General features: G+C 33.1%; 1 protein-coding gene across 6 annotated transcripts in view; it reads right to left on the bottom strand.

Annotated features, from left to right (window-relative positions):
• Positions 1–16,446, bottom strand: part of LOC127069035 (retinoic acid receptor RXR) — a 50,768-nt gene that overhangs the window by 20,650 nt on the left and 13,672 nt on the right. The window contains exons 1-2 of one of the 6 annotated variants that reach the window (XM_051005657.1): positions 15,104–15,287; positions 9,513–10,113 (exon numbers count right to left, since the gene is read on the bottom strand). The exons of 1 other annotated variant lie outside the window; for it this stretch is intronic. In XM_051005657.1, the coding sequence (XP_050861614.1) occupies positions 9,513–9,597 (85 nt within the window). In that variant the 5' untranslated portion in view covers positions 9,598–10,113; positions 15,104–15,287. Of the gene's footprint in view, positions 1–9,512; positions 10,114–13,328; positions 15,021–15,103; positions 15,288–16,446 lie in introns of those variants that run through there. 4 more of the 6 variants (XM_051005659.1, XM_051005656.1, XM_051005654.1 and 1 more) reach the window with 4 other exon arrangements.

Raw genomic sequence — 16,446 nt, forward strand, 5'->3', positions numbered from 1 at the left:
GACCCAAGAAAGACTTAACATAACTTTTCGTAATTATTCCCACAAAAAAAAAAAGAAGAAAAAAAAAAGAAAAAGAAATCGATTTTCATAAATTACTTTTCCGTAGCGTCACGTTCGTATTACAACACGAACCTATTAGAAATATCTGAATAATCTTAAATAAAATAAAACATAATTGCCATTTCATTAAGAATAAGAGATAAAAACTTTTGCAGGATAATCGAATCGTTTCTTCGTTTTCACGTTGGTCGTTTTAATTTTCAAGGTCGCACTACGTTAAAACGTTCTCGATAAGAAATAAACGTGGCCGAAGGTTAATCGTATACCCACGATATATACGTATACGTACATACGTACGTACATACGCGTATATATGTATGTATACTCGTCGACGACGACGAGTTGAACTCGTCCAGCTCGTTTACGCTGGATCGATGAAGCAAGTACACATTGGTTGGGGCCGAGAGCGTAGTATCGTACGGCCCTGAAAGTGCAGAGGAGGCCGATCTATATGCAGCTGTACTTTATATAGAGCAGCGTGCCATGCACAGGGCAACTTGCTCTGCTACCCGGGTCACCGGGAGAAGGTCACGGGGTCGCGATTTCATCCTGGCTGCACTTACAACGACGAAGACGACGAACGTAGCCACGTGGGCGTTCAGCTGCATAGTTCTATCTCTTTCTATCTATCTAACTATCCTATCCTATCTCTCTCTCTCTCTCTCTCTCTCTCTCTCTCTCTCTCTCTATCTATCTATCTATCTATCTATCTATCTATCTTTCTCCCTCTTTCTCTCTCATGTTACACGTTGTTGTTAGTGTGATTTTCCTATCGCGTGTTTCTTTCTCTTTCTCTTTCTTTCTCACGTTACAGACTGCTAGAGTGATTTTTCTCTTTCTCTCTCTCTCTCTCTCTCTCTCTCTCTCTCTACGTTTCTTACTTCCGATCGACCTCAACCTACGCCACTCTCGTGAATATTCCTTATGCTTGAGAAATGATCTTTAGAGGTAGGCTTTTTTTATTCATTTACCCTTTAAAAATATTCTATATACGTACGCTCTAATGGTCGATAATATCTCGCTTCTTTTTTCTTTTCTTTTCTTTTCTTTTCTTTTTTTTTTCTTTATTCTTCTCTTTTCATTATTATCAATTTTCTTTCCCCCTTTGTTAAATGTCATTCATAATAATTGAAAATTTCTATGTACGTTCTAATCATTGCTAATATCTTTCTTTCTCTTTTTCTCTTTTTATTTTTCACGTCATATTCATAATATGATCGTTGAAAGTTTTAACTTTTCGTAATCTCTTCTACGTATGTTCTAATCAATGATAATATCTCTCTTTTTCTTCTTCTTCTTCTTTTTTAGTAACTGCAAATGTTAACCCTTTTGAAATCTTTTATGTATGTTTTAATCATCGATATACTGATATTACTCCTCTTTTTCTTTCCCTTTTTTTTCCATGTCATATTCATAGTATAATTATTGAAAATATTTAACCTTTTAAAATCTCTTCAATGGACTCGCGCTCTCCGATAATTAATAAAATGTCTCTTCTTTTTTTATACTTTTATATTTAAAAAATTTTCATTTCATATCGCATTCATATTAATTGAAAGTTTTACAAACATCGTATCATCTATCTATTACTGAAAAAAGTTCTGAAATGAATTAAAAAAAAAAAAAAAAAAATTGAATTTAAAAAGAAAAAAGGAAAAGAAATAAAAAAGAAACAAAGAACGAATATTAAAAACACTTTTCTAAAAGTTAAATGTAATATTTGATGCATCAATATGATCGTATACCATACATATCCTCGTGTATTACAACTTCAACCGTTCTTTCATTTCTTTAGTTTCTACAGTCACGATGTAAGGAATAAATTAACATAACAGAAATGTCCTTGCATGTTGCATCAATATCAGGGCGAAGGCCGTGAGGTTCTCGTGATTTCAAACAGGTAGACGTAGACGAGTGTAAGACAATAGAAACGTTAGTATTGGTTTATGGTTAAACGTTGCTGGTCTGCAACGAAGCGTGTCCGATCTCTCAGTTACGATTTTACGACAAAATAATAGGGTCGTTTCTTTCTGTAATAAAAAAAGAAAAAGAGAGAGAGAGAGAGAGAGAAAAGAGAATATTTTTTCGTTTTTAATTAAAGTACATTCTCAAGGTCGAATAAGATAGAAAAAGAGAGAAAAGGAGAAAGAAAGAGAGAAAGAGAGAGAGAGAGAGAGAAGAGAAAGAAGAGGAATTTCAATTCTGATAAGATCGAAAAAAATTGGATACTATGTGATAACTTATATACATATATAATGTAGCACGTGTTAAACTCTTTTGCTCGTGCACAAATCACGCTCGTGACACACGGTGCAAAAGAGGCGTGCCCGCTGTACAAAATCACGTTTTACACCTTGACACGTGCAGACAATTCTTGCACGACTTGCTACGAGCTACGAGAATATCTAACATGTTTCTATTGGTATTCCTACGAGAAACGTTTTCTCTCTCAATGTTTTATTTATTTTTTGTTTTGTTTTATTTTATTTAATCTTTTTTTTTTTTTTTATAGAAACTTGTGTCATATTCAGAGTAAATAATTATAATAACATATATCGTTGTGGTGACACGAAATTTTTGTTATATAAGATTAATAATAATATTATTATCATTATATTAAATAAATAAATAAATAAATAAATAAATGTACACATATATATAATAATTAATATTATTATCGCATCATTATCAAGTATAATTTTACACGCGTATCATGAGTACGATCATTGATATAGAATTTTTATTATATGAAATATAATAATTAATAATATTGTCGGCTCGTTGATTTGTGAGATTGTTGATTGATGAAATCGTGAGATTTTCATTATATAATATTTAAATTTTGTAGTAACTCTTTCTCATGTATTTAAATTTATTATGAAATTCTTGAAAATAGTTCATGTCTTATTATTAGCACGAACTTTATATTATATTTACAGTACACTCTCGTTGTTACCATCGAGTTTTGATTATCCTATTGAAACTAGTCTCATCATGAGAATCAAGCACTCTCTCTCTCTCTCTCTCTCTCTCTCTCTCTTTCTCTCATTATATTCAGAATAGTTTCGTAACGAGCATTGAACCGTCACATACATATACATAGACCAGTATCAGCATAGAGAGTGGTATCAGCAATTTTGTGATACAGTTATGAATCTTCAATCAACAAATATGTTTATTAACATGTTCACACAAAGAGAGAGAGAGAGAGAGAGAGAGAGAGAGAGAGAGAGAGAGAGAATTTTTAATTTTATTTATTTTTATAACAACATATATTTCAAGATTATTGAAATTACATTAATTTTAATAAAGAAGAACATGACTATCTCTATGATGATCAACGTATTAATCTTTTACAAATGAAACATTTGTTAATAATATTAAAATTTATTATAAATTATTTAGTATATTCTCCGATAAAAAGGACAACGATTAGCTGAATCTTTTATTTCAAATGTTCTAATCGAATTTGTTTCCTTTTTTATCTAATTTTATCATTCATAATAATCCCCAACGAATAATACATTAAACAGTTTAAACTTTTCATCGTATCGTCATCAAAGAACGTATCAATTATAACAAAATTTTATTCGAATCGAAGAAAAATAGAGATTTTTGAGAAATTGTAAATACATAATGCATAATGCATACGCATTAAAATAGTTGTGCGCACACATAGATACGTACAAAAGATAAGACGTATATTATGAACTTTAATATCGATGACTAATATTTGGTGTGAACGTGGCTTTAGATACGCAATCGTAGATGTTGTTAACATCTCGAGGCAGGATTCCATGCGTTTCGTTACGTCAACGAAACAATGCAAAGGCCGCGGATTGTCAGGGTGAAAGACGGTGATATTAGTGGAAGCTCACGGCTGAGCAGTCACACGTACGCACATTGCGCGCGTGCACGTTCTCGGGATCTTAATGCGTGCGCGCATATACACACTCTCATGTATTTGCGTAATAGACATATCTTTAATCGGTCACTAGCCACGACACACGATCCTCACCAACGTGACTATAATAAATGATCGCTTCCTGTAAAACGTCGTAAATACTTACTTTTTCACTTCTCTAGCACCTATACGTATATAAGTACGTACATAAGTGTGTGTGTGTGTTTATGTCAATGTATTGAACGAATACGTGTATACATATTTTTACAACAAGATTTAACTTGGAAAACATTATAGCGGATAATGATTTAAAATTTGTATATAGAGTTTCATTTGATTGAACGACGTTTGGATTGAATTTGATTTATTTTTGTTTTTTAAAAAAAGTAAACAGAAGGAAAAAAGCAAAATTAAGGTAATACGAATAGTATATAAAGTACTTTTATAAGTATAAAATTTGTATATAAAATTGATAAGATTTGATAGATCGAATTGGATTTAATCATTAGACGCGTAGATTAATACATTAGATTTATTACTGTTATTAAAAATAAGATGATACACATATATATAAATATACACGTATTTATATTGAGAGTATATAAATTGATTAGAACATGAAGAATATGTAGAATTTAAATATAAAAAAGGAGAAATGAATGAAGAAAAAATACATTACATCAATTCAATGCACACGTAGTCAGATTTAGATTAATTCTTTTTATAACGAAGAAACAGAAAAAAAAGAGAGAAAAAAAAAGAAGATATGAAGTAGAACATAATCGAATGCATCACATAAAATAGAACTGCATAGAATTTTCATCCGACTGCGATTGTTTATCATTATTTCTGTACGTGTTCTTCTCATATTACACCTTCAATGCTAAACTCGTTCTCCATAATTCCATCCTTTCTCTCTCTCTCTCTCTCTCTCTCTCTCTCTCTCTCTGTCTCTCTTTTTCGCTCTCTGCTCTTCTTTCTCTCGGTGACAAGTAACAAGGGGAGATAACAAATAGCGAACGTCACTCGTGTCGCAGAACGAAAGTTAAAAAAAAAGAGAGAGGGAGAGAGAAAGAAAAAGAAAGAGAGAGAGAGAGGGGGGGGAAGAGAGAGAGAGAGTACGATAGAAGTATACAGTATGTTAGAAAAGGAGGGGGTAGAATACAGTACGACTGTACGTGTACGAATGTAATTCAGTACAAGGCATCATCGTGTCGTCACACACAGTAGATACATAAACATATATATATATATATATATATATATATATATATATATATATATATACACGTATACACTTATACATATATATCGTTGCATCGCACGAGTAACACATATGTATAAGTGTGTATGTGAAACACTTCATGGCTCGTTCACATTGGTGCCAAGGTTGAGCTCGAACGATCTCATTGGTCAAACCAGCGTACTGCACAAGCCAGCCCCCACAGATATATATACATACATACATACATACATACATACACATATGTATGTATATGTACAAGTATACACATACGCATACGCACATGTGAGTACATACATGAATATGAGTACAAAAAGAAGACGAAGATGAGGAAGAAGAAGAAGAGGAGGAGGAGGAGGAGGGGGAGGAGGAGGAGGAGGGGGAGGAGGAGGAGGAGGGGGAGGAGGAGGAGGAGGAGGAGGAGGAGGAGGAAGAAGAAGAAGAAGAAGAGGATAGAAGAAACAGATACGCGAATCGTTTCTTTCTACGTGGGTGTAGTGTAGTAAGTGTGTGTTATGTTTCTCTCGTCTTAGGGTCTAGGCTAATATAAACGAATAGTATTAGATACTAGAGAATAATTCATACGAAAGGGTGAATCGCATTCATTCTTGATCTTATATGATATCTTGTTCGTGACAAATCTTATATATTCTCTATCTCTATCTCTCTCTGTCTCTCTCTCTTACTCTCCCTCCCTTTCTATCTATCTACCTATTCATCTATCTCTCTTGTATTCGAGGTGAAAATAATTGACTGGAGAAGGTGTTACATAAAGTAAAGAGAGGGGATTTAAATGATGCGTAAAGAGGGGTAATTTTACGAATAACTTCACACTTTTCTTCTCTTCTTCTTCTTTTTTTTTTTTTATTTTTTCTTTTATCTATCACATATACCGACGTTTTATAATATTCTAACTTAATAGATCGTTTCGATCACATTCTTTTCTTTTTTTGTTTCGAAACATTAACACTGATTCACAAATTGCAATATTTGTTTAGGTGATATATATATAATTGAATTCTTTAGATATATATTATCACGATATGCGTATGATTTATATCTATGTGTTAAAAAAAGAAACAAAAAGAAAATAAGAAGGAAAGGAAGAAGGAGAAGAAAAAGAAGAGGAAGAAGAAAAAGAGGAAGAAGAAGAAGAAGAAGTAAAGTGTAATTATACATAATTCCTTTTTCTTTCTTTTTTTTCTCTTTTATGAATAAAAACAACGAAACGAGACACGATAATGGCACATGAAAGCGTCACTATCGTCACGTGGATCGATGCATAAAACGTAATTTAGCAAAAGGTGTGTGTAACACGATCGATAAGTTTGTTCGTCGAAACGATCAACATCGTTTATCGTTGACGATCGAGATGACGCGAGAGAACATTCATCTTCCTTTGGTCTTTCGCGGCGTGCATGTAAGTACATACATACATGCATACATATATACATATATACATATATATATATACACACGACGATGAATAACCGTTAAAAATATATAAACGTCAAATGAGAATGATCGATCGTTACACCTCGATATCGTTACGCGATAACATGGACTTTCACGCGACTATCACGAATGTACGACGTTCACAATTATAATAATTATCGGTTATAATTATATGTACTTTATTATTATTATTATTATTATTGTTGTTGTTGTTGTTGTTGTTATTTTTGTTAATATTAATATTATTATAAAAGAAGATACGCATATAAATATTTAACAACGTTACGATTAGATCGATTCGGTTTAATGTTTAATACAAGTACAACAAATAATTTATTTGTAAGTTCATAATCCTTCGTAAACGCAATAGACATTTTATTAGATCATTAATTCGTTAAAAAAAAAAGAATACGATAATTGAATAAATTATATATTTAAATCACACACGAATTTTACCACGTACTCTTCATCAATTATTTGCAAGTACGAATAAAAAAATAATTTAGATAATTTATTACTATTATCTATTTGATTATTAGTTATTATTATCTAAATTAATATTATTATAATCTATTTAATTTAAATATTTGCTATATCACGTTTATTACACATTTAAAACGTACAACTATATATCTTTATATTATACTTAAATATCGTTACTATATTTATTTATTAGTCCGTAAAACTCTCTGATCGTGTGATTATGATTATCACTTTTTCGAAACACTTTACATGAATCAGATTCATTCAGAAAGCTTTAATTAAACTCAGGAATTTCGTACGAACGTGGAACACGTATTATATCAGAGAATAAAGGAACGGAGAAAGACAGATAGAAAGTGTACGAAAGGGAAAAAGAAAAATCGAAAAAAAGCAAAGTGTAAAAAGGAAAAAAAAAAGAAAAAGAAAAAACAAAAAACGAATAAGCGACTTTATCATCGCAAGAGAGTCACGGAGTTGACGCGCGTGCTGTAAAGCAATATGGGTGCGAGATAAGGCACGAAAAGGCTCATAAATCGTAGCGCGCTTGGGAGCAGATAAGGAGGCGCATTGGCGTGACCTTGATGTTACCGCCGCAACCAAGTGCGCTTACTTGTGCAAGAGAGAAAGAGAAAGAGATAGAGATAGAGAAAGAGCAAGAAAAAGACAGAGAAAGAGAAAGAGAGAGATTCTTTAAGAGTGCTGTTACTGCTGTTACCGCTGCTGTTGCTGCTGCTGTTGCTGTTGCTGTTGCTATTGTTGCTATTTCTGCTGCTGCTGTTGCTTTTAAAGTTCGTCAAATGATAAGGATAACTTGAACGGAGCGTAAAAAATACCATTATTCGTTAATTATCCACAAATTACAGCATTTACGTCTCAATAGCTGACCTTCAACCCTTACGTTACTTCCAACAAATGTATGTATCTTTACATACGTATGTAGGTGTATGTAGTATATATGTATGTATATATGTACATATATTTTGTAATGTAATATGCACTTTAACGTCTAAACTTTATCATTTAATAATTATATGCAAAAGTTTTACATTATTCATTTTCTAATTGAAATTGTATAGTCTCTCTCTCTCTCTCTCTCTCTCTCTCTTTTTTTTTGTTAAATACATTATTATTTCGTCGAGCTTTGTTTCTTTTCGAAAGTGTGTAAGACACGCACACATACATATACAATCTTATTCAAAAATGTAAAATGTATTACATGTGACGAATAATTTCAAAGTTATAAATAGATTATTATTATCATCATTATTAAGGATTTATTTGTCGATCAGGATTTTCTTAGAAATCATTTGTTTTCTATTTTCTGTTTCTTTTTTTTTTATGTAAAATGTATTTGTTTCACGTAACGAATATTTTCGTAGTCATTGAATATGTATACCTAGGTTAAGTGTTTAATCCTGTATATAAACATGCGTATATATCGTCTGTTATCAGTCGACCCGCAGAAACGATTAGGTGAGTCATTTGGAAACAACGCGTTGCGTTAAGAGTTACACGTTCGTACGTGTAAGACAGAACCTTTCGATTTTCTCACTGGAAGAAAAGGAGAGAATCCTTTAACGATGATAATTCGTGATTTCATCGATGTAAATATTCAAATCAATCTCATCGATCTAACAGGAAATCATTTACCGAATGAAAACAATATTTCTTTCTCGTGCTTTCTATTTCTATTTCTTTTTCTTTTATATATATATATGTATATATATATATCAGTAAAATATATATATATATATATAAATAACATGTAAGTAGATAAGTAGAAGTTAATCAGACAAAGCGAGAAACATCGACTTATTGTTAGAAGAGCCTTGGGAATGCCGCTAATCACTTGTCTCGCGTTAAAAGGCGTTAATTATTATTATTTGCGAGTATTCGCGATTCGAGTTCACCTTCGAATGTGTATACATATAATACTATCTCGAACGTGTTCGTATTGAAAAATTTTCTCGATGTTAAAACAAACTAATTCTTTTTTTTTGTTTTCTTTCTCGTTTCTTTTTTCTTTTTGAGCTACGTATCATCAACAAGAAAAATATATTTATAAGAAGATAAATATTAGCAAAGTCTTTTTAGCAAAATTTGTATGCTTGTATTCACGTCGATATTACCAAAAAAAAAAAAAAAATATTAAGAAAGATCATCATTCCGTTGAGATGTGTCACTTGAAATGAAATATTGAGTCATACTTGACACGTTAATTTATATCATAGACAGATATGTATATATATGAATATTTTTTTTCTTGCTTACAGAGGACTCTAAAAAAAAGTAAAAAAGAGAAACAAAAAGAAAAAAAAGGGAAATTGAAGAAAAACAAAAAATAATTGTCGATTAGATTGTACGTACAGGTGTTACCGCGTGCCCAATGTTGAGCTTGCGTTCCCTGGATAATGGCCGTCACGGACATCATAGGTTTCTCCTTCTTCATCATCTTGATGGTTCTTCTTGTCTCCCAACACGTTTCTTTGAATACACACACACACAAACACTCAACCACACTTTATCCTTTTTCCTTTCTTTTGTTATCTCAACAATCTTTCATTTTCAATATCCCTTATATTTATTTATTTATTTATTTATTTACTTATTTGTTTATTTGTTTTCCTCTTATCTCTTTTTTGTCTCCTTCTTTTCTTTTTATTTTCATGTATTCTTTTCTCCTCTTTTTTTTTCTTTTTTCTTTTTTTTTTCTTTTTTTTTCAAAACACGTTTATTTTCTTCGTCGTTGCGGCGAACACCATCACACATTCACATAAGTTGGTAAATTTTCACTAAACTTTTGGTATCAATTTGGTATACGGATAATTCACTGCACTGTTCTAATCTCTTTGGTTCGTTCCTTAATACGAGTACGATTAATAATAAAAATAATAATAGTAATAGTAGTAATAATAATAATAAATTGTCATTCGAGTTCGTTCTTCGTTAAATTTTCTAAAGAATCTTTCTGAGGGAAGAGAAAAGGACGGATTATAAGGATAAATCTGACGAAAAATTTTTAATGTGCTAAAAGAAAAAAAAGAAAAAGAGAGAGAGAGAGAGAGAGAGAGAGAGAGAGAGAGAGAGAAAGAAAAGACCCAACCTAATTAGTCAGAAACATAAATGAGCTGGTAGCATAATCTTCATCACGGTCCAACGTCTCGAAGCCATAACTTATGACCGTAAGACAACGATTAACCTTGAGTTAATTATACATATGTACTTAGAACCGTTGGTAAAACGTTGTAAAGAGAAAAATATATATATAATAAAAGAAGAAAGAAACATACTAGTTTACATATGCACTTAGATAGAACTTGGACGATTCTTTTGTATTTTTCTTTTTTTTTCTGAGTCAATTAAGGAGTTTTTAGAATATGAATGTTATATTTTACTATTAACTAATACTAATGGCAGTCATTTATTTATTTTGTTATTTTTATTTGTTTCTTTTTTTTTTAATTTTATCGCAATAAATACCTAATCTAATTTATTAATTACTTTTCTCAGCTAAGAAACACGTTTTATATCGTACGTAATATAATACATAGATATGTATATATTTATACTGTATCTATCTATATACTTATTTATGTATGTATATATGTACGTATATACACGTATGTACAGGGAATGAATGGTATTCTCTGACTCGTCGATGCTGTGCGCAACAGTGTCGTTCGATGCGGATGTGCATAGAATAGAAAGAGTGAAAAAGGCACATGTGGACGAACGTGAGCACCGATATAATTACCAGCTCTCGCATGTTACATAAGCATTGTTCTTTTACATTGACACGATCGTAGAAGAGCGAACGTCTAATCTTCCTTTTCGCAGTGAACACGTGCGAGTTAAACTTTTATCGATACGTTCTATGAACCGTGCACTTTTCTCTATAGTCTTTCTCTCTCTCTCTCTCTCCTTTTTATCCTTGCTATAATAATCCACCTATATCATATACCCCCCACCTCTCTCTCTCTCTCTCTCTCTATATATATATATATATATATATATATATATATATATATTTATGTGTGTGTGTATATATATTTATATATAAATTATGTCACATATGATAATACTATATAATAAAATGTATAACGTATATATATGTGTGTGTGTATGTGTATATATATATATAATATTATATATCAGAAAAAACAATCAGCTGATTGCATATCGTTACAGCTGAATTAATGAAATTATATCAACAAGTGATTTCTCGTAATTAAGAACGATGACATAATACCAAAATATTCGAAAATCTTAATCGATCATTCCAATAGATCATTCTTATGTTCGAAATGAAAGAACGTCTTTGGCGTCCCACTACCACCACTACTACCACCACCACCACCACCACCACCACTACCGTCAATGCCGAGGTTGAAGTTCAAGGTTAATACCGAGAGTCTACGCCGCCACGACGGCAGTCGTCGTAGTCCCATGGCGGAAGGCAGATCGATATCTAACGGGTGTCTCGACGAGACTTCAAGCACATCAAAAGTTCATCGTATCCAGCGTGGGCGAGGCTAGCAAGTAAACTCCTCGTGTTAAAAAGAATCGTGTATTTCAACAACTGACGTATATCCTTTTATCGACGATGTATACGTAACAGAAATGAAACAGAAAGAGAGAGAGAGAGAGAGAGAAAGAGAGACAGATACAAAGACGAACAAAATATATTTTTCCGCACTGAGAATACGCGTTTTACGCGACGGAAAATATATCTACATCGACGTGATATGCTCTGTTCTCGTCTGACCTCGAGGGAACTGCGCAGAAACGACCTAGACTGAATTTGGCAACGAGCTGGCCAGACTGCACGCCTGATATTCTCCTCTCTCCCTCTCTTTCTCTGTCTCTCTTTTTTCTTTTCGACGACAACGAGAGAGAGAGAGAGAGAGAGAGAGAGAGAGAGAGAGAGAGAGAGAGAGAGAGAATCTCCCGATACCCTTTTCTTTTTTATCTCAAGCTCGTATATTTTTGTTATTATAAAATTCTCCAAATTTTTCCTTCATTTTTTTCCTCTCTCTTCTCCTCCAAAATTAATTACTCTATCTCTCGGATCATTTTTAACGAATGAAATTTTCTTGCTAATTTTTCAGATTTTTTTTCCAAAGATTCTTATCCTTTCAAAAGTCACTTTCTTGATCATCTCTAAATCGATTAATTCTTTTCTACGATGTCAGAGGATTTTTTTCCTTTCTTTTCTTTTCTTTCTTTCTTTTCTCTCTCTCTCTTTTTTTTTTTTTTGATCAAAGATTTTTCATCCCGATTATTTCTACTCGATTATATGTTCCTATTATATGTACTATCTCAAAGATTTTTTTTTCAAAAATTTTCAACCTTTCGAAAGTCATCTTCTTGATCGATTTTAATCTACTAAATTTGTCTACAAAATTTTAGAAGATCCTTTACAAAGATTGTCATCGTCTGAAAGTCACTATTTCGCGATAACTTCTAATCAATTAAATTTTCCTACAATAGCAGAGATTTTTTTCAACGATATTCACTATTTCTTAAATTATTATTTCTCGATCATTTCGAATGAATTAACGAGAAGGAACATATGGAATACGTATGTAATATTCGATAAAAATGTATTCGAATTAAAACTCGAACAAACGATCGACTTTACTACGAAGAAGATCAGAGGATGCGACTGATAGAAGAAAAAGAGAAACAAGAAAGGGAAAAAAAAGGAACAAACAAATATACCTAACGATCACAAGCGGCCCTTTTGCTGCTGCATCGTTAAGATTCCAGACAGTCGACGAGGAAGTATCAAACGTCTATCCTAGAAAGTACGATCACGTATCGTGATAATCCACAATGATTCCTGACGACGATCGATGGAAACTATGGGGATGATCTCTATGAGGAGAATATAATTGAAGAAAAATCGACACGTATAATATGCAACTTATTCCATTGCATTCTTGAAAACGACCACGCATATAAACACACAGATACACACACGTATATACGCACACGTAATCTCTTATCAATTAGAACAAATTTTTTATAACAACGTCACAAAGTCACGCTAAGAAAAAGAAAAGAAAAGAAAAGAAAACGGAAAAAATTGATTAATAAGAAAAGAAGAAAAAGAAAAAAAATATAAAAAGAAAGAATTTAAACGATATACGATTGGAAGGTACGGCATTGCGTGAGACTCACGTTGAATGTCATCCGAGAGCATTGATTTTAAACAACGAGCCTCAACTATCCGCGAAGGTTACTTGCATTTTAACCAATCGGATCGTAGAATGCGCAACACACGTGCGCCATGCTACTGCTACTGCTACTGCTGCTCCTGCTGCTGCTGCTGCTGCTGCTACTGCTACTACTACTACTGCTGCTACTGCTACTGCTACTGATATTGTAGCAGTAGTGTTCGCCATCGTCGTTACTTCGCCTTCGCGAAGCAAGATGCACGTCGCAAAATGCCGCGAATGGAAGTAACCAGGCGCGAGCTTCTCTCTCCCTATGCTTTACTCCCTTTCTCGGTTTATTTTCTTTTTTCTTTCTTTTTTTTTTCTTTCTTTGTTTTCATTGGTTTTCTTCTTTCGTTTCATTCGGCCAACTCAAGCAACTTCCAATCTCCCAAAAATAAAGAAAATCCGCCCGGAAAATGAATCGAAAAAGAAAATGACAGAAATCATCCGATAGAAACGATCATCTGATCGATCTAATCACACTGATACATTGTATTATATCATATTATACAATATAATGTAATTTATCAATGTATCATTCGGTAAATCGATAAGATTCATTAAAATTTTGTAATTCCTGACTCGAGAGAAATTTCGAAAAGATTCTACACCTTTGTTTGTATGTATTTACGTATGTACGTACTTACGTATGCTTTTTTGGATTGAATTCCGAGAAAACCATAAAAAAGAAAAACGTAACGAACGTAATGTCAGATGATTGCAAAGATTGTAAAATTGTCTCGTGATGTTTATTTCGTTCTTTTCTTTCTTGTTTTTTTTTTTTTTATTTTTATTTTTATTTTTTCCTTTTCGATTCGAGTAAACGACATAAAAGGATTTCGAAGTACACCGAACGTGTCAGTTAACGCTTTGAAAGAGAATCATCTCAAATTGCTTACATATTATATATCGCGACGATCGTGCGAGCATCTTACAAATTATCTTTGAACGTACACGCGACGTTCGCGAAGTTTCTTGAGAGAAGGAAAGAGAAAGAGAGAAAGAGAGAGAGAGAGAGAGAAGAAAGAGAAGAAAAAAAAAATATTCAAAAGAGAAAAGACAGCTCACTGTCACGCGAAAGTTCGTTCTAGATAGGACATATCCAATCAGGATGCACTTCGTCGTTACACATATCTCTTTCTCTCTCTTTCTGTCGTATATTAATTAATATCATCCTTTCCATATCTCATCTCCTCATTCCTAATTTCCTAAAGAAGGAACGAGACTAACAAATGATCATTCTAGAAATGAAATAAATATATGTAACTTGATAAAAAGTAAAAAAAATAAAAAAAAATAAAAATAAAAACACACGCACGCACGCACGCACACCGATATCTCACGATTAAAGTCGACGAAATCTTTTCGATTGACCGTGACTACTGCATCGAAAAAAAACAACACGTATTACGCACACCCAGACACGTAGAGAGAAAAAGAGAGAGAAAGAGAGATACGCATACACACGCAACGCAGAGAAAGAAAAAGATAGACACGAATAGAATTTATACACAGCATCCGAATCTAGAGAATCGCAAAGTATTTTCTATAATCGAATATAAAGAAAATTTCTTCGATTAACGTAATAAAATAATCTTGTCAATTACTTATAAACGTATTTACACGCACACATATGCAAACATTTTGTATACATACATACACACATACATACATATATATATATACGTACATATAAATATATATATATATATATATATAAAATATATGTATTGATACCTTTCTAACACATTAAACAACGAAATATTAGACACGAAGGAGGAGGAGGAGGGAAAAAGGAAACACTCGCGTTCGTAGGAGCGAGCGAGCGAACCGACCGAGCGACCGACCGACCGACTGACTGACTCGGAGATGCACGGCGCTAAAGGCACCCGAGTGCTAGCCGGCCGGTCTGCCTCTCTGGTGTTGCATGTGAGCGTGAGCATGGAGGCCGATGGTGGAAGAGGAGAAAGAGGAGGAGGTGGAGGAGGAGAAGGTAGCGAAGAAGGAGGAGAGGACGAAGAAGAGGAGGGAATTGCGAGGACGAACGAGAGGAGGGGAAGAAACGAGCCATAGTCCCGCCCGACTAGTAACGTTCCGTCTCTACTTGCACGCCCACGCTCCTCTCTCTCTCTCTCTCTCTCTCTCTCAGTCTTTCTCTCTCTCTCTCTCTCTCTCTCTCTCTCTCTGTCTGTCTTACTCTTACTCTTACTACCTTTTTCTTTTTTCTCTCTGTTTTTTTCTTTCTCGAACTTGCTTTATTTCTTTCTAATCCTTTCTTTCTTTCTTTCTTTCTAATCCTTTTCAACTATTTTTCTCATTTAATATATATATATTCTTTTTTGTTTTCCTTTTCCTTCCTCTCCTTTCTTTTTTTGTGCCTTATTAATTTCGAAGTATGTAACTTTCCTTGATCTATTGTTAAAGTTCCGTCTTCTTTTTCCTTTTTCTCCCACCTCACCACCCAATGTTTTTCACTTTTTATCTTTGTGCATTGTCCTTCTCTCTCTCTCTCTCTCTCTCTCTCTCTCTCTCTCTCTTTCTTTCTTTTTTTCTGTCTCTCTCTTTTTATCTTTTTCATACTGTTTCTATCCCTCTCCCACCCTTTTTATTTCTCGCATTGTCCGTATCTTTTCACCTTTTACATCCTCTCTCCATCTCTCTCTCTCTCTCTATCTTTTTATATGGTCTATCACTTTTTATCTTTCGCATTGTTTTTCCTTTTTTTACAGCCCTCTCCAGCCGCTCTCATCTTTTTATCTTTCTCCATCGTCCTTTACTTTTTATCTGTCACATTGTCTTTCCCTTTTCATTTTATTCCTTACATACCCGTGCCTCTCCTTTATTCGTCCTTTTGCACAGTCCTTCTGTTTCTTCTCTCTTTTTTTTTTTTTATTCTTTCTTAAATTTTCATCTTTTTTCTCATTTCTCGTTTATTCCTTTTCTCGGTTAAAATCGTTGAAACAAACTTTTGGTGCAGTACATTTCTCGATGATCGCGTTTGTATGTGCCTATATTCTTTTAACAACGAACTTGTATACGTCGATGCAGTGAAAAAAGGAAGAGAGAGAAAGAAAGAGAGA

This window comes from Vespula vulgaris, chromosome 14 (assembly GCF_905475345.1).
Source record: "Vespula vulgaris chromosome 14, iyVesVulg1.1, whole genome shotgun sequence".
Lineage (NCBI taxonomy): Eukaryota > Metazoa > Arthropoda > Insecta > Hymenoptera > Vespidae > Vespula > Vespula vulgaris.